Source organism: Delphinapterus leucas, chromosome 5 (genome assembly GCF_059928025.1).
Source record: "Delphinapterus leucas isolate spDelLeu-1000000601 "Yukka" chromosome 5, BTC_Dleu_Yukka2, whole genome shotgun sequence".
Classification (NCBI taxonomy): Eukaryota; Metazoa; Chordata; class Mammalia; order Artiodactyla; family Monodontidae; genus Delphinapterus; species Delphinapterus leucas.
This window is the reverse complement of record NC_143133.1, coordinates 26,846,783-26,874,315: the sequence shown is the minus strand read 5'-3', so window position 1 is coordinate 26,874,315 and position 27,533 is coordinate 26,846,783. Positions and strand designations below refer to the sequence as shown.

Genomic DNA, 27,533 nt, shown 5'->3' with positions numbered 1-27,533 from the left:
GTTTGCTGGAGGGGATGATAGTCTAAATTGAATTTCAAGGAATGAGTAAGAATTAGATTGAAGAAGTAGGGGAAGAATATTCTAGAAACATAAACGTGTGGTGCTTTTAATAAACTGAAAGAAGTTGAGTACTTCTGTACACTCAAGTTCAAGTTGAGGGGTAGCGGGAGATGAGGCGCTTGCCTATATATTGGAGATGATAACACAGAAGTATTATATGGTCAGATTTGGGTTAAAAATGGAATCTAGCTAGCAGCCATGAGAAGGATGGAGTGGAAGGCACATTTAGAAATTTTTAGGACTCTTGTTTTAACTGCTTTGTTCTCAGAAAAATTTCCCTAGGAGAGACAGATTTTGTGCACACAGTAACTTGTCATTATCATCACCAAGTACGTTCTTAGAAGGAAGCTCGGTTCAGTAGCTTCATCTTTATGTCAAAGGTAAATTATGGACTAATGGGACCATATAGTGCCATTGGCACTAGCCAGCGTCACACATGCATAAATAAATTCAGTACCTCTTAAAAATAAAAATGGACACATTGTCAGCAGAAATCACAAATTTATTAACTCTTAAATATATCAATCAGTCATTTACCATTATGGCAAGAAATATATACAGTGTCCCACGGTAAACTGCAGTGTTTCAAAATGAGAGAAGATAATTAATAAATGTGTAATTCAATTGTGGTGGAGAGAACAAATCACAATTTCCTCACGTCTTAGTGCGGAAGACAAGCTTGATCTACAGTAATAATACTTCAACACCACATGCTAAAAGTGTAAAAAAAAAAAACAAACACCCTATACCTATTTTGTTAAAAAATACATGTATGCCACGTATAGCTGCTGCACAAAAAGGTAAAAGAAATTAAAAAGGGAAAAATGAGGCCATTATTTTTTCACAGATCTCATTGGCAGGTTAACATGGCCCAATACATTTACTGTATATATTTATTTTATTTTAAATATATATTGTTTTAAATCGTGTAATAATTATCAGAAAAGCTTCAATCCATCTACCATACATCCACTAGCAACAATATCTAAGGTGATTAGTAATCAACACAGAAAGGTGAAATGAGAGAAAAGAGGGAGGGTTGATTTTTGGATTTTTTTGCTTCTGCTTTAAAAATAGCCTTCTGAGGCTTGTGAATTACTATTGTTAAAATAACGCTGATGAAGATACCATGCACTATAAAGCATTTCAGGGAGGAGAAAAAGCCCCACAGGAACTGAGTAAACAAAGGAGAAATGAGAAGCACAGAGAAAACAGGGACAATCCCGCCTGCCCCCCCCCTTTTTCTAAATAGGAAAATGCTAACTCCTCGAAGGAAGATAATGTTACTCTGACACATGAGAGAAGCTACAAAAGCACAAGTCACAGAGACAGAGTTCAAAACAAACACTTAGGAGAATGGAAAACACCCGCAGGCCTCTCTAACTTCAGAAAACTAGCCAGTGATGACACAGGAGGCGCGCATCCTGCAAGGCAGAAGGAAGTGCCTTTGCACAAAATCCTGATCTACGACCAACTTGGTACTCTCCTGGCAACTGCACCAATCAGTAAGACGTGGTGCAGGTACGGTAGGAACCTACTTGCTTTTATTCTAAGTTTAAACAATTCTAATACCTCCAACATAGTTAGGATCCCTACGTCCAAACTCGAGCAGAATTACAAACTTTTGAAATCTTCTTGACATCATTTTTATGGGCCCAGAAGATGATCAAAGCACTAGTTTAGCCACCTCCAAAAGGCCTGTTTTTATTTTACCTTCATTATGCAAATTTCACTTTTCTCACACTACTAGACAAAAAGAGAAAAAAGAATGAAAAACAGAGAAATATAAAGGAAGCAAACAAAAGTAATAAAGAAATAGGAGAAAATGAAGAAAAAAGAGCATAGGTTTGAGAAAGGAACAAAAAATTCAGCAAATTTCACCAGAACAGTGCAAGTATACCCTAAAGTGATCAAACTCGTCAATGACGTGAATTTTTCCAGTTTACACAGTTTGACCAAAAAAGACATGACTTTAGGTAGTAGCAAACCCACCGATTCTCGCTTCCACATTCATAAGTGATTCTGCCCACATATCAATCCCTTTAATTGTTAAACAGCAACACAGCTTTCAGTGAAATATCATCCGTTTCAACCAGGATCACACCAGGGAACTGAAGGTAATTTCTTTTGCCTTTTTTTGTTAAACAAAAAAGCTAAAACAGATGAACAGCAAAGAGTTTTTAAAAACTTACATTTCTGTTACAAACTGTCATTCAAAGAACGATAATTTTGAAGTCTGTTAAGTCTTGGCATAAGCAGAGAAACCGGATGAGTAGGTTTGTACTTGGAGTATTGTGGAATTTTGTCTGACCTCCCCCTATTGTTTGCCAACAGTGATTGAAGTTTGCATGGAACATCTCCATAGTTGAAGTGTAAACAATGTATAGGAAGGAATATATGACAAGATGATGCATCACATGTGCATTACACGTAGGACCTTCACAACTTCATGCACTCAGAAACATGCATGAAGAGGAGGAGAGGACGGCCCAGGGTTACCATCCAGGTGAGAACAGAGAATGCAGAAGTGGCACTGTTGATACTTAGCTGAAAGGAGAGAGGGGAGACATAAATTAAACTGTTTTACAAAGTATCATCAAATTGCTTTGCCAAAGATTAGGCTAGGCTACGATTTTATAACTCAGCAGTTAAGTAATAGATCGAAAATGCTACGTATAAGAGATCTTTGCTTGCAGTCATTAAAAGAGAAAATGCACAATGTTAAGTAATTAATATGGATCTTCTACTTTAATTTGTCAATTTGTCCACACAGAGCTAAGCTAAAAATAGACAGGGACTCAGGCTGCAAGCACATGATGAAATCTAAACATACCGTTCAAGCGTTCATGTTTACCAGACAAATTAATAAATGAATAGCATTATTTGGTTGAAAGAGACGAAAAGTTTAAATGCATCCTTTAGCTTCTGTCGTTATTCTTAGACTCTGCTGGAAATCAAACCTAGAAGTCAATTTTACAGCCTCAGAAGTAGGGAAAACACGATTATTCTTATTTAATTGGAGGTCTTCTTTCTTTAGACAAACAGCTGGGAGCACTACCTCTTCCAAGGTCTGACAAGGTTCAGTGCTTTGAATGGGGAAAAAATTCACAAGAGTACCACACGTATCTGAATTATTCTAATCCAAGGTAAGAAGCAAATCTTAGGAAATAACAATGCAGGCATGAATTGAATTACAGTCAACTTCCAATTATCCTCTGGAATTACTCGCTTTGTTTTAAATTTCAGCTTGACTTCCTCCTTGTGGTCAAATACCATTATACTCAGTCAGGCAGAGCCAATTAGCCTACGTATTAACCTTAGCCAAGAGCAGAACAGGAACTGTAACCTCTTGTAAAACAGTAAGACTCCAAAAGATCCTAGAGCCTGATATAAATTAGTTCTGGATAATTGAGAGTTGTCTGAATTGACCCAAAGAGAATTGACTTTTGATGTGAGAACTCCAGGGTATTCCAAACCTGCCACAATCCATGTGCTGAAGGTAGGGTCTCCTCAGCACTTTAGTACCTTGAAAATATGGGTTATGCTACACAATGGTGCCAACCATTAGACTCAAGAGCTCATGCAAATATGGTTTTCACTGAAATAATGTGAGGAAATATCCTCAAAGGGAGGAAAAACAGCCATGCAGCTTTTCAGTCATTAGCTCCAATCACAAAGTATCATGGAGCAGGGTGTTACTTACAAGACCCACATGGGAATGGTTTTCAGGCCTTAGATGTTTTGCCACAAAGAGGTGCTTCCTGAGAAGTTTTCTTTCCCATTTGGAATACAAGATGGCCTATTAAGAGAAGCCCCATTTAAGCCACCTGGCATAAAATGAAGTTTTCTTAAATAGGCTCTATCCCATAAACACTTTAGGGAATTGTAGAAAAGCCTAACCTTCTAGTACTGAATGAATGTAATCCCTTCTGTATTAACTGGAAATTGGTGCTGTACCTCTTTGGGGTAAAAAACACAGAAATGCACAAAAACAGGTGTCTTCATTATCGTTACCTTCCTTTTGTCTTTCTCTTAATTACTTAGCTATTTTTCTTTTTTGGAGTGAATTTCAACCTATTTTTTTTTTTCCTTACCCACTTTTTACAAATCCAACAGTGATACATAATAAGGCTATAGAGAAGGCCATTGAAAACCACTGTGGTGGGACATTATTAAACTAAGACATTTTGATGGAGTCTCTGGAGTGAATTGAATGGCTGTTTGTGTGGCCTTAATTCCCCATCCCATGCCCCCCAGATATTACCAGGTAATCCTGGTGAGAGAATCTGGAATGAGATCTGCAGTTGGCCGAACTTCTACTGATTCTGAACACCCCTTCTTGTTCTCATCTCACCCCACTTTACTGACGCAACCTCAATTCCCATGATTCCCCTTGACTCGAGCTGGAGCCAGCCTTCCTTACTGACAATCCTCTACTACAGGAAGCTAACATCTTATCCTGTGCTTTTCCTCATGATGCTCCTTGAACTTGGACTATCTTCCTTTTTGTTCTTTCTATCCTTCCATTTCTCCAAATTCCACTCCTCACTTAAGACCTTGTTCAAAATTCTTTTATACACAGTATACTTCCAAACTGTTATAAAGTTTGCTACATTAGTCATTCATTCCCTTCTACACTGAAGTTGATTATAAACTTTGTTTTTTTCTTTGGTATTGGTGGTAAGTTGCTTTCTAAACTAGAATATAAGTTCCTTAAGGGCAACATCTTTCACCTTGCATTTTACCTGGCACATTTTACATGCACCTATGTGATGTGCGATAAATATGTCTAATTATTGATTGGAAGAGCAAACATGACATCTGAGGTAGAGTGGTGTAGTGAGAAAGATGCTGAAATACCTAATACTTGCATCTTAAATGCTGTATTTCATAAATTTCTCGTAATTGAGCACCCGTAGAAAAAAAAATCTATGAAATGAAGCTCCTGATATTATACAGTCTCCCCACAGTATCTGGGGGGGGGGTTGGTTTCAGAACCCCCCGAGGATATCAAAATTTGCAGATGCTCAAGTTCCTTATATAAAATGGCACAGTATTTCATATAACCTACACACATCCTCCCATATACTTTAAATAATCTCTAGTTTACTTATAATACCTAACAAACACAATGTAAATGCTATGTAAATAGTTCCCTGCAAGACAAATTTAAGTTGTGCTTTTTGAAACTTACTGGAATTTCTCCACCCCTGAAATTTTTGATCTGAGGCTGGTTGAATCTGTGTGTAAGGAAACCATGGATAAGGAGGGTCAACTGTATTGGTCATTTTAGAAACTTTTTCCTCTAATTTTTCCCCTTCCTCTGCCAATTGTGACAATGAAGTCATAAATAGTTTACCTTATTACATGAATTCTCCCTGATTTAACCATAAGAGAAATCAGCGTAATAGGGTATCCTCTAATTCCTGTCTAAAACTATTGTGTACTTTCTAGGGCAAGTTTCAACCCACAAAAGGCTAGTCTGATTGATCTTTCTGGAGAATTATAGACTGCTTCTCATGAAACATTAATTCCCACCAGTGTAACTCCCACCAGTGTAACTGACCACTAAATGACCGCTAGCATTAAGTAACAGATGCCATGCTATTAACAATGGAATAAGTAAAAGACGGTGACAATGGAATAAGTAAAAGACGGTGACCAGGGGTATATTAACAAAGAAGCTGACAGCCTGGAAATATTTACTTGATGGGTACTGTTCGCGACCCCGAGCGATGAAAATGAACATTCTGCCACTTTCCATCCCGGCGGTGCCACACACGTGTCTCTTCTGACTGCATTGTTTTTGGCATTCCGCTGCCATCCATGTACTGTGTGAGCCTAATGTATGCTATGCAGGCAGCATCATCGCCTACCAGATGTACGTGGGGGTTCAGGATAATAGTGTGGATTGGTTTATTGCTTTTGGACAAAGCTGAAAGAGAACAACATGGAAAAGAGAATTTAGTTTCTATGTAAAGTAAACCAAAACCGGTAATAACTTCAGTTGGGACCAATAAATAGAATGCCATTCATTCATTCAACTATTAGTTCTTTGCATTAACTGAATGCCTGGTACTGTGCAAAGTATAAAGAAAAAGAGAGCAGAAGTAAATACAGTCATTATTTTCTTTGACTCCCTTTGTAGTTAAATCGTATAGCCACTCTGAAAACTTTGAGAAAGCTGGAGCGACATATTTATATTGGGAAGTGGTTAGGAACAAGCCATAATATGAATAGAGATGGAGGAGGGCTGGCCCAGGTACACGGAGCAGTTCCTGTCTTTCCGATGAAGGAACCACTGGGGCAGTTGACAGGGTATCCTGTGGGCTTGTTCGTTTTTTTGGTTGTTGGTGAAGCACATGGGACAAGGGGAACATATCAAGCATGGAGACTGCTGTCTCCTAAACAGGCTGTTTCCCCATCTCATCCTGTGGCTCCTTTATTTAGTAGCGTCCATTCTATGTTAGTCCAGCTGTGGTTATCCAGTAAAAACCCAAAATTTGGTGTTGGCCATATAGCCTGATTCTGATTCTCTCTCTAGCTCTTTTCTTTGGTTGAGCAGCCCTCACGGGGCTCCAGCCTTTGTTGTTTTGACAATAGCTATTTATTCTAGTTATTCAATGACTGAGATATGAAGATTTAGTGCAGATAATTGATGATGCTGCTCTCTTAGATCACTAAAACAGGTAGAACTGTTTTACCTGTTAACCAAACACGTCCTCCATTTTCAGAAAAGATCTGAATAAATTACTTAGTGCTACAGTCATGTAAAAAATAATATCCCATTATGAAGAATATGTATTTATGGAAAGTAATGATGTACAGTGTTATGTTGAGGTAAGTTAAAATATTAATGGGTTAATTATTCTTTTACTACAGGTGAGATGGTGTCAATCGAGAGTCAACTGAAGAAAAACATTATGAGATGCTGTCAATCACAGTGCGGGATGGAACAGAGAGAACATTTACTGAAGCTTTGTTAAGGCCAATTTACCACATAATTATCTTTGCTTGCAAATGTCCAGTGCATATAAGACAAAGCAATTCATTAAATGTAAAAATCCATGCCAAGGCAGACATTTTCAGTGCTTATAATTACTGGACGTGAGCTTGATTATCCTAATCATTACTACAATTCCTCTTTAATTCATCAAAATCTCACTGCAAAAGGTGAATTCCCTCCCTGCATGATACCTAATGTCGTTATGTATGAGGGAAAGGAGCATAAAAGAAACTTCTGGTCTACACTTTTCTTGGTGACCTGAAGGAATTCTGCAGGAGTTTCTTTTGTCACTTTCTCTTTCCTCTGAGACCATTAAAATTCTTGTAATTGGAACTGAAATATTTATCTGATTACTCATCTTCATTTATATTTTACCTTGAAAAGGAGCATTAATTATGCTTGAAAGCCCTCCTCTATGTCAAATATTCTGGCATGCTGTGGTTTTTTTAATCTTTTCATATACAAACAATGTTTTATGAAAACCATTTTCATAAAAATGTTTTATGAAAAATTCAACAATTTTTGGTCACTCATTTCACAGCTTATACATTCACTGGGACTTCTATGGGGTATATTCAATCAACATCACTTTTTTATATAAACAGATACTTTTCAAAACATATCAGAACTCTTTAAGGCTGTCATGTTTTTCAATTTCAAATACAAAAATATAAAAATACGATGCAAAATGCTGGACTAAGGTAAAAACTCTCATTGCAGCAAAGAGTCAAAGAATCTGTAAATTTGGGAGAAATTCAAAGAGAATTTGGAAAAGGCATGATATTAAATTTAGAATAAATGTACCATTCTCAAAGTAGAATCGATGAAAGTCCATCCCTTCCACTAAATTACCCAAAGCTTCAGGTTCAAAAGCAGTAAGGCCTGGGTCACAGATTTTCCTGTAGGAAAAAAAAAAATAAATGAGTTAATGTATTTCGTTGTTTCACAATATCTATTCTTATTTATCAGCCAATGAAGGAGTTTTTTTTAAAATATAAAATTTCTATCGCAGGGCTTGGCAAGGCGGTTTGAGGAGCAGACCCTAAAAAGGAATATTGCAGAGACCTCAGACAGGGGCGAGACAATAAAACCAGCTCCAGCAGGCGGTAATCTATCACACTTTAGGAAGTTTCCTTTTTTAAAATGCCTACTTTTCAATTTCCAAGGTGAACTCTCCAGGCTTTCCCCAGTTTTTCTAATTCCCTAGTTTTTTAGTTGTTATAAGTTTATTATTTTTTAAATGCTCTCCAAGTCCAAGCTACCCTCCAAGTCCTATAAAATCAACTTTGGCTCTGAAATTAAATACTTTCGGAATAATTTTTGACATCATCTACATTCATATCAAACATGTATATATGACTGATTTGAAGGCAGGTGTCACATCCTACACTTTCTGGCAATGTCTGACAGACTTAAGTAACCTTTAATTAACAAGCTTAATTAACTTAAAATAAAATTAATGAGAGATTCAAATGCACATTAGTTTTCTTTTTAATCCTAGAAATGTAATTCAAGAAAAACATATACTATTTTAAATATTCAGAGAAAGCCAATGGGCTTTCTTGGAAAATTTTATTTATTCAATGAAGAATTGTTAAACACCTACTATGTAGCAGATATTCTTTGAAAGAATTATAACACAACAATTAATACTGGAATGGAAATAAATACGAAGTGCTCAGAAACCCGATGACGTATATGTGAGAAAGGAAAGTTGAGCTGGGCTTTCTGGAATGAGTAGGAGTTTTCCAGGTGTGTGGAAGGGGGTAGGCAGAGGAGGGCAGCAAGTACAATGGCAGAGTATGGTTGGGGAATGATGGGTAGTTGCTTGATATGGTGAGCACTGGGTCTGGGTATGTTTATAAGTCCCATGGAGACAGAGGAGAAAATATTTCCTTGGGCCTGTGGTGATCAGCTTAGGCTTCTCACAGAAGGTGCCGTAAAATCTGGATTTGAAGAATTAGTAGTTCACAAAGTTAGATAAAAGGAATACGTACTGAAAGATTTTGGATCATTTATTAATTTGGTGGGGCTACATCTAATTTCGTATGGAAACTGCCCATTTGGGAGGCAAAATGTTTTAACTGTTCAACAGAAATGCAAGTTTCAAAAGGCTCACTCATTATGGTTCTTGAACGTATGGTTCACAGAATTTTGGAACGGATTTTTTTTTTAAGAATACTTTTAAAGTAAAAAAATCACAGTGGTTATTTGTTGTGGTAAAGAAAGCCTTAGTTGCGAGTGGCGATTTTAAACTTTGCCTCAGACTTCCTGGGGGGCAGGTACTAAAGCTCAAAGTTAAATATACATAATCTCTTTCTAAGTAGTAAAATGGGAAAAACAGTGTTCCCATGGTAACAGGACTTTATTCTGCCAGGGGCTATTACTTTATCTATAAATATGACTTTTGGTTGTCAACATTAGTGAATCAAAATTTTCTACTACTTTATATCAGCACCAAAATCACCTGAGAGGGGCTTCCCTGGTGGCGCAGTGGTTGAGAACCTGCCTGCTAATGCAGGGGACACGGGTTCAAGCCCTGGTCTGGGAAGTTCCCACATGCCACGGAGCAACTAGGCCCGTGAGCCACAACTACTGAGCCTGTGCGTCTGGAGCCTGTGCTCCACAACAAGAGAGTCCGCGATAGTGAGAGGCCCGTGCACCGGCGATGAAGAGTGGCCCCCGCTTGCCAAAACTAGAGAAAGCCCTCACACAGAAACGAAGACCCAACACAGCAAAAATAAATTAATTAATTAATAAACTCCTATCCCCAACATCATAAAAAAAAAAAAAAAAAGTCACCTGAGAATCACTGTACTATGATGGACCTTTTTACCCAGCCATTGAGTCAAAATACTTGAAAACTTGTTCATGCGTTCTTTCTCTCTCTCGTATGTTTCTTCTATGCAAGTAATGTATGTATGTATCTCTCTCTCTCCTATCACAGGCTTTGGATTAATAAAAGATTCACAAAGCTGCCACTTGACCTGTGGGTGTGTATGCTCTGAACAGGTGTTCTAAGGACCAGCTGACAGGGCTGTACCAATACATTCTGCCACGCAAAAAGCTCCCAAATGGAAGGTCCTCTTGGATTACCCCTGGGTCTGAGTGTACAAAATCAAGCCAGATTACAGGCAAAGGAATTCGTAAACTGATGTGATTCCAAGGAATTGCATTATTTAAAATACCCTATTTTAAAGTGTCTGAGAATATAGGAAATGCTATATTTTGCCACTTTTTCCTGGCTAACAACACCAACAAAACACACTCTACCAATCCGCAGGGGAATGTTATTCCAAAAGATTTTTATCCTAAGTATATTATATTTGAAGAATCATATTGGGTCTAACAAAGTTATATCAGCAGAAAGAATAAAAGGGAACAGGTCTTACGGCACAGAATTCTAAACAGCTCTTTAACAACTGTTCAACTGTTTAATTCTCTGACAACAAACAGTGTTCTTTTAAACCCCATTTCTTACTATTTCTTTCATTCTAAGTATACTTTTATTAGGTCCTGTTAAAGAATTGATAAACACAAATACATATATATGTATATACTTGTGTTTGTATGTATTTGCACACACATTAATTTATAAGAAGCAGTCCTGGATTTAATTTAGTTCTTATATTCAGTTACTCTCTTCCATATTTTATATTTGGCTATCTATTTGTAACTGATGATAAAAAGTATCTTATTATACAAAACTTGGAAAGAAGCAGGAAATAAAAAACAAAACACAGTTTCATCTCCCAGAGGCAATTATCTTTTTTCCTTTTAAAAACCAATTTGTCATATTTCATTCTGTTTTTATATTTTCTCTTATGTAGTTGGAATAATTATGTATACACACGTTTATATCCTGCTTTATCTTCAGTGAATACTCATAAGCATTTTGCCAGATCGCTAGAAATTCTGCATAAGTATCCACGGTACCAAACACACCACAGATTAATGTTACCATAATGTTGGACATATAAGCTGTTTATAATTTTTCACTATTTTGAATATTGATTCCATAAATATCTTTGTTCACACTTTTTGTCCCTGTTTTAAATTCAAAATCCATGCCCATGTTAAATTTTTTTTTTTTTTTGCGGTACGCGGGCCTCTCACCGCTGTGGCCTCTCCCGTTGCGGAGCACAGGCTCCGGACGCGCAGGCTCAGCGGCCATGGCTCACAGGCCCAGCCGCTCCGCGGCATGTGGGATCCTCCTGGACCAGGGCACGAACCCGTGTCCCCTGCATCGGCAGGCGGACCCTCAACCACTGCGCCACCAGGAAAGCCCTAAATTTTCATAACTAGGAACATAGGGTTAAAGTAGTGATTTGAACCTTTGGAAACACTTCCTGGTATAGAACTGCGACCCAAACCCCTGCTGTCACCACCACTCTGAGTCTGTCCCCATTTATACTCCATCAGGTGGTGGGAAAAGTCACTATTGTCCTGCAGTATCTGTGCCCCTTTGGTGATCAGCGGAGTTTTTATCCATGCTGATTTGATCGGCAGAAAACCCTCCTTCAGATTTGCACACAACTAGTGGACATCAACATGCTTTCATTAGTTTACTTGTCATTCATATTTCCTCTTTTGCTAATCGCTCAGTTCCTTTACCTATTTTTCCACTTTTCAACCTTATCTTCTCAATCTAAATTAACTTTTGACACGTTTTACAAATGTTTTTCTGTTTTTTTGGTCTGTTTTATTTTGGCTTTAAAAAAAATTAAAGTACATTAAGTTTCATCTATTTAGGTAGCCTAATCATTTCACTTTTTCATTTCACTGACTTGCCCTGCTTTTAAACGTAGATCTTTCCAACCAGAGATCAAACTCTTTTCTGCATTTAACACTTCCATTCAAGAGGACCTCACTAGTATGGTATAAGGGGAAAGCTGAGAACTGATTTTTTTCTCCACTCAAATAACTAACTTATTGACCCACGTTCTTTGCACAATAAGCCTTCACCCCCTATTTGAAAGCTTTACTTTTATTTGATCAAAGTGACTTCCTTTAACACCTATGGTAAACTTTAAATTTAACGTTAGAACCCTTTCTTCAAATACAATTTTATCTAAGAGGCAAACCCCTAAAAGAGATGAAGATAAAGTTGAGCTGTGCTGGCTGGAAAGGGAAAAGGCTGCCAGACGCTGCCTCCTACTCTTTCTCTGTCCCATCACCTCTGCAGAACTGCGAGGAAAAACATCTCTTAAGCCAAGTGCACTATTTACGTGCTTTCGTGTTTCTTGTGTGTTTGCTCTCATGGATTGCTCTGCCTGGAATGCCTTCTCTCACGTGGAGGTGCCTGAGGGTCAGGCTTCTGTGCACTGACAAAGAAATCCCCAATCCTCCTATCAGAAGTCTCATCTTCTCTCTCTGAAATCTTAATTACATTTATTTCTCTCCTAGAGGCACCTGAGTCATGTATACGCTGGAATGAAGCTATTGTGGGTGTATCAAACCTGGCGTTAAATATACACGAGTCAGGTACATTGAAGAATGCATTCATATAGAAAATACTTTGTCATACGCGTGAAAGCAAAATAAAGGTGCCTCTACTCACGTGTAAGCTTCAAAGTCCCCGTTGTTGATAGCTTCGATGAGTTGTTCAGTAACTTTGATAATCTCTTGCTTTCGTGCTAAAGGCAAAGATAAAGAGTTGGGTGAGAATAAAGGGCAAAAGCCATATAAAATTACTCTAATGGTACTGCTATTTTCTTTAAACAGGGTATTACCAGTTAAGACACATCCCTCTCAGAATCTTGGTGTTATCCTCTCTACAATCTTGCTGCTCAAGCGCACAGATCAACATTAGGCCCCTCTTCTGGGAGCCTGGCAGAAACACAGATTCTCAGGTCCTACTCCAGACCTACAGTTTCAGAATCTGTATTTTACCAGGACCCTCAGGTAAGCATGTTCATGTTGGAGAAGCACTGCTGCCCTCCCTTTGTTAGAAAACGACAGTCACCCAGAAGGTCAAGGCTATATTTTTAAAAAGTAGTTCTTATTACCTTTACCAACATGATTGAGTTTACGAACATTTTTGTGTTATTTTAATCTATCTTCACAGTATAGCTGACATCTTGCATTGAGACATTTAACTTTAATTATTTGCATTTTTTTATTGTCCAGCTCAACTAACCCTACAAAAGAGGATGCTAATGCTGTAATTGCCATCATATTTAGATAAATAGCCTTCCATAAACTGTAAATTGGAAAAAGAAGGTATGAATCAATGCTGTGGATGGAGATGGAAGTCCCCCCATATGGCTGTCAACTCTGACAACAAACATGATTTGTTTCTATTTCTAGCCCATAACCGGTAAAATTATTAATAGTTGGCTTGGCTCAAATCCCACCTACTTCATCTGCCTCAAGTGTTCTTTCCCATTTTGGAAAGCCTACCTTGTATTATTCATTTGGCAATTAAGCATATGCTATATACCATGACAACTTCTTTAAATTATTGTTTTAAATTGTTACTTAACTTGGTTTACTGTGTAATGTCTTCCTAGTTAAATTAAAAGCTCCCTGTGGGCAAAGAACACGTTATTTCTTTGTATCCTCGAAAAAGCTTTATCCAATGTCTTTAATAAAACAGATGCTCAATAAGTTGAATTTGATCAACTGATTTGATAACCTTTTCCTGATTTCAGAACAGTATTCTCTTAAAAAGGAAATAAAGGCATGAAATATTTTTAAAATTAAATTTAATTGAATTTTGTTTAAAGAACATTGTGATACTTTCTTAAATCACTGGAAATAAACTGGGGGTAATCACAAAAAGTTATTTCCATCTATCTTAGATAGGCTGCTATTCATCATAGAAAAAGCTGAAGTCTGGTTTTGGTTCTTATTGATTAAAGTCAACCAGTTTGCATTTTTAATGAATCTGATCTTTTTTTAGCAGATTCTTAACCACAAACTTAAAAAGTTTATATTCACTTTCAAAACTCCAGGTTATTCCCCTCATTACTGAACTGCAGGACACTGAGCCCCCTTGGGCTTTGGCGACCCCATCTGGGCAGTGTTTATTTGTTGGTTGATTTTGCTGTGCCGGGTACTTCCTTTCCCATTTGCTATCATTTTGTAACACACATGCTGACCCTTTTCCCTTCCCCTTCTTTTCCTTGGGAAAATACAATGAATAAAGACTTATCGGTACAAAAACAAAAAACAAAAAACAAAAAACTCCAGGTTATCCAGGTTGTGATATTCCTTATTTAAAACAAATGTCCTGGTGCTTGGTGATCCCTAGATAGGAGGGATAGGTGATCACCTAGATAGGAGGGATAGGGAGGGCGGAAGGGACACGCAAGAGGGAGGAGCTGATTCACTTTGTTACAAAGCAGAAACTAACACACCATTGTAAAGCAATTATACTCCAATAAAGATGTAAAAAAACAAAAAACAAATGTTCTGTAAACCTAACTTGACTTTACTGAGATTATATGAGACTACCTTATAAAATATGGTTTGTCCACAAATGGTTGCTAACAATGTCAAGGTTGATAATATCAAAAAATAATCTCCATACAGGTTAGATTCCATATTCAGTTATTTACATAATTTCATTTATATTGAAAAAAAAATAACATAAGGTTTCTTAGCTCCTATACACACCTAAAACATTTCTTGCCCATGATCATTTGATGAATGAATAGCTATAATATATCAAACATCAAAGTATACTGACAGAAGTAGTGGCAGGGAATAATTCTGTAATAGGGATGGTGCCAATGGCACAGTTTAGCTTAATTTAGTTAGGCAATAAGTGATTCATCTGTCTGTAGCGTCAACAGTATGAACATTTGGCAAAAACGCATGACAGCTGACCCAATTCTGGAATATAAAGGACACTGGTGCAGAGGAGCTCAGAAAATGAGATTAGAAAAATGTGACTACCAAAACTTCCTCCTCGTATTAAATCCTCATTTAAAACTAATAGATCTCTTAGGATGCTATGTGGCTAATAGGAAAAAAAAACTACAGTTTAGAAAACAATGTTAATTTTTTAGAATAAAAGAAGGAAAAAATGAACATAAGATCACTGCCCTTTGAAGAGCTTCATTAGGCTAAGAGTTAGTTTACAAAGTGCGAACAGTTCTGGGTCACCTTCTGAAGTTCCTGGAAGTCTCTAGATTCCTTCAGAAGCATAATATGCAACTAGAAACATTGGTGTACATGGCCATGTCTCACTCTGAACCACTATGGAAACACTCATTAGCTCTTCAACAGTCTGCATCCTACAACTGGCTTAATTTTTGTCCTGCATAATCAAAGCAACACAAGTTGCCTTCTTAGTTCTTATTTTCAGAAACAGTGGTGCTGTAGCTGGCAGGACAGCACATGGGAAGTAGCCAGAATGCTTCTGTGCTGCATCATCATAAAAGCAACGTGCCTCTCTTGGCTCAGGAGGGGCCTGGAACTCAGTTATCTTTAGAGTGCTTATTTCCCTGGAGCAAAGGCGCTTGAGTGAGTCAGGGCAGCACATGACAGCTGACTCTTTAAAGGAAAGCAGAAGGCTGGGAATGAATCATTTGTATATAGAAGTCTGTTGTGGTTGGAACTGTTGCCACAGTGACCTAGAGGAAGAAGGAGGGTTTGATGCTAGCTATATCTCCTCTCGCCAGCAGTGAGGCTGAGGAACAATCACTGCGCAAGGTGCCCGGATGTCTATGGTCTGGGGGGAGGGGTCACTATCCTCTGGCCTTCCCTCTTCCTGAATGTCAAGTAATGGCCACTCCGGAAGTCAAAGTGGGGAGAGCTTGAGAGGTGTCACTAATTACCCTGAAGGCGAGGGAAGAGTGTACCAGTAAGGTGTTCCCTGAGTACCAGAAGCTTCTAACCTCATGGCTAGACACTTAATCACAGGGAACTGATTACCAAATAGTTTTATTTATAGAATTGCGGTGCTCAAGCCTATACCCACAGGTCCCAAAGTAGTTTCTGGGGATTTCCAGGTTCCTAGGGGAAAGGCAGGAGAGAAAAGCAAGCGGCAGAAATGCTCCAGATCCTGAGTGCGATTACTTTCCATGCAATTCTGCAAAAGAACTGAGAACACTGCCATGTTCAAATTCATATTTTTTGTCTCTTTATTGTTCTAAAGAAGCCTGGAAGAGAAAGATAAGAGTGTGAATGGGCCCAGTGTTTAAAAAAACAAACAAACTCAAAAACCAAAAAAAAAAAAAAAAAACCCTGGGAACCGAGAGTGATTATGTAATAAAACAACGGATAGATTTCAACATTTCTCAAGCATTATCAGATCTGAGCATCAGGACAATTCTCTGAGATATGCAGACCGATGTTACCTCTCTGGTTAACAGAGAAGTACAGAGTACAGGCACTGCCCAAAGGCACAGAGTTTGCTGGTGAATCCTTTCTGCCATCTTGAAATACTCCCCTTTTTTCTCTTTTCTCATCATCTCACTCTCGTTTGCAATGTGGACTTGAAACGTTTCAATTCCTTTTAAAGGCTCGGTCTGAGGCCCTCTTACCATATACTGTTATCCCTATAGTTCTATCTACACCAGTGTTTTAAATTGCTGTCTGTATCCCATGACTCCCAAATTGTTACCTTGTTTCTAGACTTTTCCTCCAGGTCTGTATGTCTGTGCCTATTTTGGAATCTCCGTTTGGATATCTTTAATGCGTCTGGAACCCAACATACCCTAAACTGAGCATATGAACTTCTGTTGCCACAAACCTATTTGCTCTTCCAGGGACCTCCATCCTGGTGAACGGCATCATCCACCCAGGTGCACGAGCCAGAAAGAAGCCTGAGGATCATTTTTGACTTTCTCACACCCCCACTCCAAATCCAATCCTTCAAGTCCTATTGATTTTGTCTTTTCAAGGCCTTACACATTAGTCCTCTTCTTTTCTTCTTGCCATCACTCCGGTACAAGCACCCATCATTTCTTGTCCAGAAAAATTATCTGAAGAGGGACTATGAAACCTCGTATAATCTAAACCCCGTCCATCTCACCAGCCCCACTCAAAGGCTGCCTTACTTTATCCTCTACACCCCACCCATGGCGCCTTCTCTCAGCAATTCAAAATGACCATGCTTCCTCCTATTGCCAGCTCTTCATGTGAGCTGCCCTCTCTTCTTGGGAAAGTGTCCCCCATTATTGCCTTCATTTCTTTTATCAGCTTTCAACTCACCTATTATTTCTTCAAAAAATCCTACTTGGAGTCTCATTTTAGGAGAGGTCCCCGTGTTATAAGTTCACACATATCCTACACCTGCTGTTTAAAAGCACTTGGTACACTGGTACTTACGTACTTCTTTGTGTGTATTTGATCAGTTTTCTCTATTATTATGTTGTAAACTCCAGAGGGGTAGGTACCTCACCATTACAACCCGCATCTAGCATAGTACATGGCATAGAGTAAATGTTCAGTACGTATTTGAATGAGCAACTCAAGTGCTTTCTTATCCAATCATCCATGAGTCATCTAATTTATCCTTAGCAATTACCGTGTTGTTTCCCAGGGTATGTCTTCAGCCTCTTCCTCATTTCTTTTGCTTTTTTCTTGGTAATCTCATTTATTCCTCTGGCTTTGACCATCTACTGAAGACTGCCAAATTTCTATCACGGACCTTAAATCTTTCTGGGCTCCAAGTTCATTTTTGTGACTGCAATCTAAACACTCCCTGTTGTCCTGGCATTTCACACCTGGGTGCTCAAAATTGACGTCAAGCATCTTCCTTGCAAAACCTGCTGCTTCTGTTGTATTTCTCATCTTGGATGGTGGCATCGTAATCTACTCAGCTGCCTACACCAAAATCCTTGATGCCTCTTTTCAATTCCTCATACAGTTGATCACTGGCTCCTCTTTATTCATCCAAATCTTTCTCAGATCCATTTCTTCCTCTCTGGGCTCATTGCCATTGCTCTGATTCTGGCTGTCGGATGTTCCTAACCACTCCTGCCCTGAGGTCTCCCCCTTCTCCTCCCATACCCTCTCCTCACCAGCCCCTCCACTCCTCACTGCTGCAGAATCATCCCTCTATAGAACAGAGCTGACCGTGCTGTTCCCCCACTCTCTGGAAGCCAAAGCTCACACTTGTTTGTTCTTTTTTGTTTTTGTTTTTGCGGTACGTGGGCCTCTCACTGTTGTGGCCTCTCCCGTTGCGGAGCACAGGCTCCGGACGCGCAGGCTCAGCGGCCATGGCTCACGGGCCCAGCCGCTCTACGGCATGTGGGATCTTCCTGGACCGGGGCACGAACCCGTGTCCCCTGCATCGGCAGGCGGACTCTCAACCACTGCACCACCAGGGAAGCCCTGTTTGTTTGTTCTTTAAAGGTTTTCCTACTCTCTTTTTTTCCAGCTTCATTTCCTGACACTTCTTTTCCCCCAGGGCTCCCACATAACCTATTCTACAGCTACACCAAGGGGCTCACTCTTTCCTAACTAGTCCTGGCTCATTGATAATTCTGTGCCTTTCCTCTCGCTGTTCCTTCTGCCTGGAAACTCTGTCTTCTGCCTGGAAATCTCCCTCAATACTTTGCTCCAATGTTACCTCTTCTGTATGGACTTTCCTGAGTGTTCCAGATGCAGCTATTCAATCTCACTGTGGTCCTCCTATAGCATTATCACAGGATGTTCACACATCTGACCAGGACATGACCACTTTCTACCTTTTAACACCTAGTATTGAGTAAATGTCTCAATGCATGCACATATGAATACATAAATACATGAATAGACAATGTATATAAAGTTCTTTGTGCATTTTAATGCATTAGACAAATGCCAAGTATGGAAGTGATGATGATCATGTCTGGTAGCAGCCTGGCTGTGATTATGCTAACTGGAAAGGCATTCATGGGTCCTGCGCATCTCAAAATCAGCAGAATTACCACCATATATGAGGCCACAGTATTTCCATGGGGAAGTAATCTGTATAGGTCTAGAAAGATTAAACTAGGCACATCTATCAATGTTTAAACTTATAATTTCTTTTAAGAGAGTTGAATGGAGAGAAAGAACCAAGTTATTTGAGCTCAGGCTTTTTCTGAATCTTTGTTCAGATTTTAAATTTATTAGTTTGAGGTGAAAATATTTAATAATAAAACTTATTCAGAAGACTAGTTGGCCTACAATGGAACTTGGGTTAGGAAATAAACTGAATTTATACATGTAAATTGAGATTCACTAAAATGTTAGCAGAGTATCGAATATTAAAATCTTTTAGTGAACTGTGCCTAAAGATTTACTTATCAGTGATCAAAAGTTGTTTAGCTTTTTTTATATGTATCATCTTAGCTTAGCAATTCTACTCATTTACTCTTTGTCAATATTTATTCTATTATTCTCTCAAATAAATCGTACCCATGTTTTCTTTGGTCAGTCTCCCAAGGCAATAGAAATAAAAGCAAAAATAAACAAATGGGACCTAATCAAGTTTACAAGCTTTTGTACAGCAAAAGAAACCATAACAAAACAAAAAGACAACCTACAGACTAGGAGAAAATATTTGCAAATAATGTGACCAGCAAGGGCTTAATTTCCAAAATATACAAACAGCTTATACAACTCAACAACCAAAAAACAAACAACCCAATTGAAAAATGCGCTGAAGACCTAAATAGACATTTCTCCCAAGAAGTCAAACAGATGGCCAACAAACACATAAAAGTATGCTCAACATCACTAATCATTAGAGAAATGCAAATCAAAACTACAATGAGGTATCATCTCACACTAGTCAGAATGGCCATCATCAGAAAATCTACAAACAATAAATGCTGGAGAGGGTGTGGAGAAAAGTGAACCTTCCCACATTGTTGGTGGGAATGTAAATTGGTACAGCCACTATGGAAAACAGTATGGAGATTCCTCAAAAAACTAAAAACAGAGTTGCCATATAATTCAGCAATCACACTCCTGGGTATATATCTGGACAAAACTATAATTCAAAAATATACATGCAGCCCTATGTTCATAGCAGCACTATTCACAATAGTCAATATATGGAAACAACCTAAATGTCAATTGACAGATGAATAAAGATGTGATATATATATATAATGGAATACTACTCAGCCATCAAAAAGAACGAAATAATGCCATTTGCAGCAACGTGGATGGACCTAGAGATTATCATACCAAGTAAAGTAAGTCAAAAAGAGAAAGACAAATACCATATGATATCACTTATATGTGGAATCTAAAATATGACACAAACGAACCTATCTATGAAACAGAAACAGACACACAGATGTAGAGAACAGACTTGTGGTTGCCAAGGTGGGTGGGGAGGAATGGACTGGGAGTTGGGATTAGCAGATGCAAACTATTGTATATAGAATGGATAAATAACATGGTCCTACTGTATAGCACAGGGAACTATATTCAGTATCCTGTAATAAACCATATGGAAAAGAATATGAAAAAGAATGTATATGTATGTATAACTGAATCACTTTGCTGTACGGCAGAAATTAACACAACATTGTAAATCAACTATATTTCAATAAAATAAATTTAAAAATTTTGCTCTATTTAATTTAACTACTCCTTCCATGTTTCTCAGAGTTATTGGGTGCCTGCCTGCCAGAGACTTGAAGGACAGGGAGGTTAAGTGACTTACTCAAGTCATCCAGCAAATTCAGAAGCTGTGCCAGGGCTGGAGATTTATTTGGCTGAGGTACTGTCTGCTGTTTAATTCACTAATCTATGTTCCTTTCCAGCCCATAGTGCCTAATTCAATATTTTGAAATCATAAACTTAAATGAACTACCTAAATGTCTTTGAACTTCCTCTGGGAAGGTGACTGATGACTTAATTACTGAGCCAGAGTTGTAATTAATTAATACACCAATTCCACAAAACTGGGTATCCCATGGTTTTATTGTCTTTTTCCATGCTGCCATTAACAAAAATAACTCTTGGGAATAGTTTTTATTTTAGGCAAATATACAAATTAGGATCATTTTCATGTTCTGGGTAGTTTTATAGAAAAAGGTGCCTATCAACTCATCTATGTTTGGAGTTTCCTGTGCAATTAACAGCTTGTTTCTTAGTGACTATTTTTATTTCACTAGTTTGATATATTAGTTAATATTTAGGAGAGTAATTTCCATTATTTTGGCTTTTAAAATCAAAGTCATCGAAGATTCTGGAGTTGATTGGTTTAATACTCTATTATATAATATTTTATCCAAATATAACACCTGGAAATTACCAAGCTTCTAGTCAAGACTGCTTTTCAAGAAATTATTGTAAAGCTCACTTATCCATAATTCACTTGTTCAATAACACCAATATTCAGCCTTTTAATTGCCAGAGGCCCTCAAGATTTAAAAGATAAATTATTCAAATCATCTTTGTACTTTGCTCTATAAAAACCTAACTACTCTGAATTTCAAGGCATAAATTGTTAATTGGGGAAGAAGTACTACTAGTCTTAGTCCTGTTAAATTGCTATGGTCTGACAGTAAATGATTAACAAATATTTAAGAACAGAAAAGTCTGGCATTGGGATCATTTAGTGTAAGTGAAAATAGGTTTAGATTTTTTTAAAAGGTTTGTGAAGATATCATTGGGTTACAAAATATGGCTGTGTCATTCCTAAGATGAGTCTGAATCTGAAGATGAAAAAAATATTTACTATTTTTTTTAAAGATTAAAGGATGTGTAAAGTATTTATAAAGATTTTCATTAAAAATGGCTTACATAAAAGTTTCAGGGTCTAAAGAAGCTATATATAGTTATACAGAACATTTGCTGATATAAAAGAATTCAGTCCATCCACATTAAAGTAATTGGGTAACTTTTCTGCCACCTGCAGCTGACTTGCAGAAGCTAGAAATAGGACAACATTATGAATACCATTGAGTATTCTAAGTATTAAGATGTTTTATGAATTAGATAGGTGTGGTTCCACTTCCAGTTAAGAGTTGACGACATGGAAAAAAGAAAGATTTTAAGAAACTGGTTCAAAGAATCATATCAACTGCTTAGATTTAAGATTAAAATTGTAGTCTCCGGGCATCAGGTGTATATATTTGCATGATAAGAGAAATACTAAGCATTCTCAAGAGTTATCTCCTTCTTCCACTGCAGAACCAAGGTGATGGTTAAAACTACTGTCTCAAAAGAAAAATCAGACTAAGAAAAGAGAGAATGAGACTTAGGATTTTTAAATATTTGGAAAGTTATTTTTTGCCTTGTTTTTGGGGGGCTTGTTTTGTCGTGAATGAGATCCAGCTTTCCCCAAATCTTGGAGCTGTAATGATTCCAACTAACCCCTCCAATCAATTTTACATGTTATTAGCCAAAACAGGGCATGTATCTTTCAGGTCAAAAGTAAATGCCAACCTGTTCATGCTCTGTCCTTCAGTATGGACAGGCAGTATAAAATATTGAGAAGAGTTAAAATCTTGTGCAGCCGTGAGTGTAGGCTTTTATTTTTTTCAATGATTTCTACTGCTGTTGCTCAGCTTATAATTAATTTAGTTTCTTTTAAGTAACCTATTCCTTTAGAAAAAGTATAAAATTTGACTTCAATGAAAAACAGAATTCACTGTATGTTTAGATAAGTTTATTTATAACTCTACTTTCCTGAATAATTTAACTGGTAGATTCATGAATGCTCCCTTGGACCAAGAATAAATAAAAAACAAACAGAAAGATACACCAAAATTATTTGAAGTGTGATGTCTTTGGATTTTTTTGAGAAAGCACCAGGCTGACTACAGTTAGAGTATAAAAAAATGTTATTCTGTGACTACATTTATTATTAAGTCCCATATATTTTTTTAAGGTCTTTTCCCCTTGTTTCCAGGTTCACACAAGTTCCTAAACGCATTTCAGTATTTCTCACACCAGTGTTTGCTTCAATGAGGTTGACACTAAGCAGTTTCCTCACCCACCACTGTACAGATCATACAGATATTTTAATTATAAGAACATCATTTCACTTCTTTCTAAGTGTTAAGTAATACTCATCTCATTCTGACCAATTTCCCTTGATGAGACTGACAAGATAAAACAGCAGATCTTACTACTGTTCAAGGATATGCAGCAGCATCTGCTCTCACTGTAATTCCAAGCTTTCTAGCTAATTCTCATCTTCAGCAACTTTCATTGCAAAGTCTATCATTATCCAATCCATGCTTCCAGAATCATTGAATGGAAACTGCAAGAGCAGATCAGGTTTAGTGAAGTGGAAAAAAGAGAGGCCAATTCACGAAATATGTCATAGAACCCAGTCACACCACACGTTGTTCAGAATAACTAGAGCATCTACAATCAATAGTAAATTAGGGAACTAGTGAAAAAAGTTAATGGAACAAATAACGTATCTATAGTTAAGGAATGTTTTTAATTTGGAAAATTATGGGAAATTAATAGACTCTCTTGATAAGTCAACTGTATAATGCATTTGTCTACAGCATCGTAGATCCAAAGGTCAGGGCTCGATGTAATATATGTGCCTATATGCCTAACTTTGATGACCTGATGATTATTATAGCCTTCTGAGATGTCAGACCATGGATTGAAAAGGCAGAGCAGTAGTCAGTCTGGATAAATTTATAATGGGTTATCACAACTTGCAAGACATACTTAAGGTTTGGAGGAAAATAACCTCCTATTTTCACCACACACACACACACACACACACACACACACACACACACATTCACAAAATGATGTGAATTCCTGTAACTCTTCTCATGTCCCCATGCATTTGACAGAGAACAGTGACAAGACTCCTAGGACCAAGAGTCATTTTTGTGATTAGTTACTGCATTTTTCAAAACTTAATTTAGGAGGGTGAAAATATCTTATCAGACCAAAAATTCTTCAATGAGTTTTCATGGCTAATGCTTTTTATTAAAGTGATATACCTCACACTGGCACTATATAACCGCTTTAGCTCTGGGATATTCTGATCTAAATTCAGCTTAGAAAACTGATTTAAAAGTATGTGGACCAAAAAGGTTGCCTACCATTTCAGTAAAGTACAAGAATGCTGTTGCCATCAAGCCATCAGCCACTGCAGCCACCCCTGACGGTGCACCCTGAGGGGAATTCAGGATGGAAAAAACGAGGATACTGGCCCTAGATAGTTAAGATGCATATCAAAGAATAATTTCAATGAGCCCAGACTCTTGCATCTTCCCATACATACAAAGCACTAAATTCACTAACTTGGGATGTCTGTTTTCGTGTGTGTGTGTGTGTGTGTGTGTGTGTGTGTGTGTGAGATTAGCAGTAATCTTTTGATGTTCCACTAATTTTTTTTTTCCAGCAAAAACTTCTACATACCCTGGCTCTTCCCTTACCTCTTTGGGACACTTCCTCAGAGCTATCTGAGAGGCTGCCTCCCAGGCTATAGTCCTCGAACAAAACATAACTCTCAACTTTTAGATTGTGTAGTATTTTTTCCTGTTGACAAGTACTTGTTGGAATATCTTGGCCAAATTTTACAAGACCAGTAAAGTTATTCTTGTTTTAATCAATGTGAGTATAGAAAGAATTACATTTATGAACTATATATTTCAGAACTAACAACATATTACTGTTGCTTTCATTTATTCTAGGATATATTATAAATGTAAATTATCATAAAATGTAACATAGTAGATACATATTTGTGAGTATGAAATACTTTTTTCCATTATTTGTTGAATATAAAAGATGAACATTCATCAAAGACACCATTCAGGTTATCTGATGAGTAATTAACAGTCCACACTTAGAAACGTGAAGTTCCAGGGGGACAGACCACTTAGAACGCCTATAAGGGTTATCTTTAGCACTTGCATAGGCAGATTATACAACACATCACAAACCACTGAAGAGGAAATTCTTCAATAATTCACAACACTGCTCATGTTAGAAAATTCTAGTACAGACTAAAAGGACCTTCAACTCAGACACAGGCGCTTACACATTCATCCCAAACAAACGTTTTGTTTGTTTTATCCTCCATAACAAACAAGCAAGCACCACACTTCATTTTTATTAACTGTTCATATATTTAAATAGCATTAGTAAGTTCCATCTTAGTCTAATCTTTTTTTTTTTCACTTATAAAGGTTATAAATGAAGAACTTCTATTTCCTGAAGAGAGATTTAAAAACACAATCTCATATGCTCATACCATTTCTACACTGGTCACAGTACCTCTAAAAAAATCACTGGGGTCTCTTTAAATAAGCTGTCTTTTCTGTCATTAGAGACTTAAGCTTTTCAGAGGTAATTCTCTATTCTTCAGCAGTATCTTTACATTTTTGTTCACCGTAACTCTATACAATGTAATAGTATACAATTTTTTTAATTAGAATACTATAATTCTCAGTAAACTAGTTAAGTAGAGAGTAAAAATACTCTGTACTCAAAATAGACACCACCACAGCAAGTTATTTTCCCCAATTGAAAACATTCTCTAGCTCAAATTGAAAACAAATGACATTCTGGAGCACAATTTCTTTATTTTCTTTCTTTTAAAATCTGAAAACACATAGTGATGATGGGTTTTTGTCTATTACTCAAACTTTCCCTAAAATCCCAAATTCTCTCCTTAACGTTTGCCATCTGTGTTGTGCTGGATAGACAGAGTGTAAATAACCCCATGTAGTGATGTTAATGAAGAAACCAATAATCCTGTAATGAATTACTTCAAAAACAAACAAATAATAGGTCTTTCACACTTAAGCTGTTAACTTCTGTCAAGATGGTTAGTTTCCTTCTGAGGAAACACTGAACTGGCTAATCACGGTCTCCAAGAGGGACATTTTATGTTATGGTTCTTGAGATAGTTTGCTTGAGAATTTGGCATAGATACACTCCTCTTAAAATATGTATTTTACTTTTGTCAAAAACAATCAGTCTACATACTTCTCTTTTATTCTCATCAGGGATAATGAAGACACACTCAAAATAAGCCAATTTTTCAAAACACGTGAAAACATCCAGGGATAAAAGGATCAGTTTAAATGAGGAAAGACTGAGTCATTACTTAAAATGTTATGTTTAATTAATAACAAAATATGTCTCTAAACTCAAAAATTTTAAGAGTTCAAACAAAATTAACTTAATGCAAAAACCTCATAATTAATTTATTAACTTATTAAGTGCCTACTACATGATATCATGGAAGCAAAAAAACAGTGAATTAAAATAATCTAATTGTTTAAAATTCATGACAAATTAAAATAATACTGTTACCTTAATAAAAGCTTTTTAAAAATATTGGCTTTTGTTTTAAACCAAATATGAATTTATTTTCTGTACTTGGGCAGCTTCTTTGTTTGCTTATGTAAGTAGATTGGCTGGATTGTGGGTTAAGATTGTGGGTCTTAACGTTTACAGATGTTTACCCACTTATCAAAATAAATGGCTTAGAAAATAGAAACACTGATGCTACAATAAAAATCACAGGTCCCTTTAGATTTACGGACTCTTTTAGTAGTGAACCTCTGTGCTTATATCATGTACTCATAGGAAAGAATGGCCAGAATTAATATAATTAATTTTGCTGACTATCATGGGCCAGGCATTTAACAAATATTATCTCTAGTTAACATGACTACGTTTTGTTATTGTTATTATTGTTAGGTTTGAATCATACGAAATTTTTACTTCTGAAGGTAAAAAATGGTTAAGTATTGAGACATCATTATCTCCACTGTACACAATATGACTCAGAGAGGTTTACATGGGCAGCTGGATTGCTTAGCTCATAAAAGGCTGGGCTGTAATTCAAACCTACTATCTTTGACACCAAAACACATCCTCCATCCACACAGGAAAGAGGATCCTGTGACTTACTTTTGAAATTTTCATTTTCTATGTTTTTACTTTCTCAATTATGGGGTGAGGGCAGGGAAAGTGTGGACAAAAACCTATGGAGATAAAAAGTTGAGATGTGATCATGACTTTTAGAGAATTCTAGTCTTTTTAGTGACTACTAGGACATGGCATGGTTGATTTCTATCTTATTTCCTTCCTCCATCAATTAAATACTTATTATTCCTACTCTTGCCAAACACTGGTCTAGATACTGTGGATATACATGTGGACAAACCAGTCAAAAATCTCTGCCCTGAAGAAATTTATATCCTAGTAGGGGGAGAGAGACCGTAAGCAAATAAGTAAAATACATATTCCAGATAATGATAAATACTAGGAGAAAAGGAAAGCAGAGAAGGAGAATGGGAGCACTGGATTTGGAGGGAAACAATTTAAAACAGGGTCATCAAGGAAGATCTGAGAGGGTAACATTTGATCAGAGACTAAAAAAGAGAAGAGGCAGCAAGCACATGGAATCTGTATCAGGACATATTAGGCAGGGAATGGCAACTGTAAAGGCCCTGAGGCAGCAACCAGCTTGATACATATCAGGACAGTGTTTCTGAGACATCTAATAGCAGATGAAGTCAGACAGTGAAGGGAGGTATAGCTGGAAGAGGTCCTGATCACTGAGGGCCCTATAATCCATTCTAAA

General features: G+C 37.2%; 1 protein-coding gene across 15 annotated transcripts in view; it reads right to left on the bottom strand.

Annotated features, from left to right (window-relative positions):
* Positions 1 to 544: 544 nt before the first annotated feature.
* CAMK2D (calcium/calmodulin dependent protein kinase II delta) overlaps positions 545 to 27,533 on the bottom strand; it is a 462,200-nt gene continuing 435,211 nt past the window's right edge. For 14 of the 15 annotated variants that reach the window (XM_089911562.1, XM_089911561.1, XM_089911565.1 and 11 more), the window contains 5 exons: positions 12,627 to 12,702; positions 7,871 to 7,965; positions 5,767 to 5,995; positions 3,764 to 3,859; positions 545 to 2,607 (listed from right to left, as the gene is read on the bottom strand). In XM_089911562.1, coding sequence (XP_089767688.1) covers positions 3,793 to 3,859; positions 5,767 to 5,995; positions 7,871 to 7,965; positions 12,627 to 12,702 — 467 coding nt within the window. In that variant the 3' untranslated portion in view covers positions 545 to 2,607; positions 3,764 to 3,792. Of the gene's footprint in view, positions 2,608 to 3,763; positions 3,860 to 5,762; positions 5,996 to 7,870; positions 7,966 to 12,626; positions 12,703 to 27,533 lie in introns of those variants that run through there. The other variant, XM_030760083.2, reaches the window with a different exon arrangement.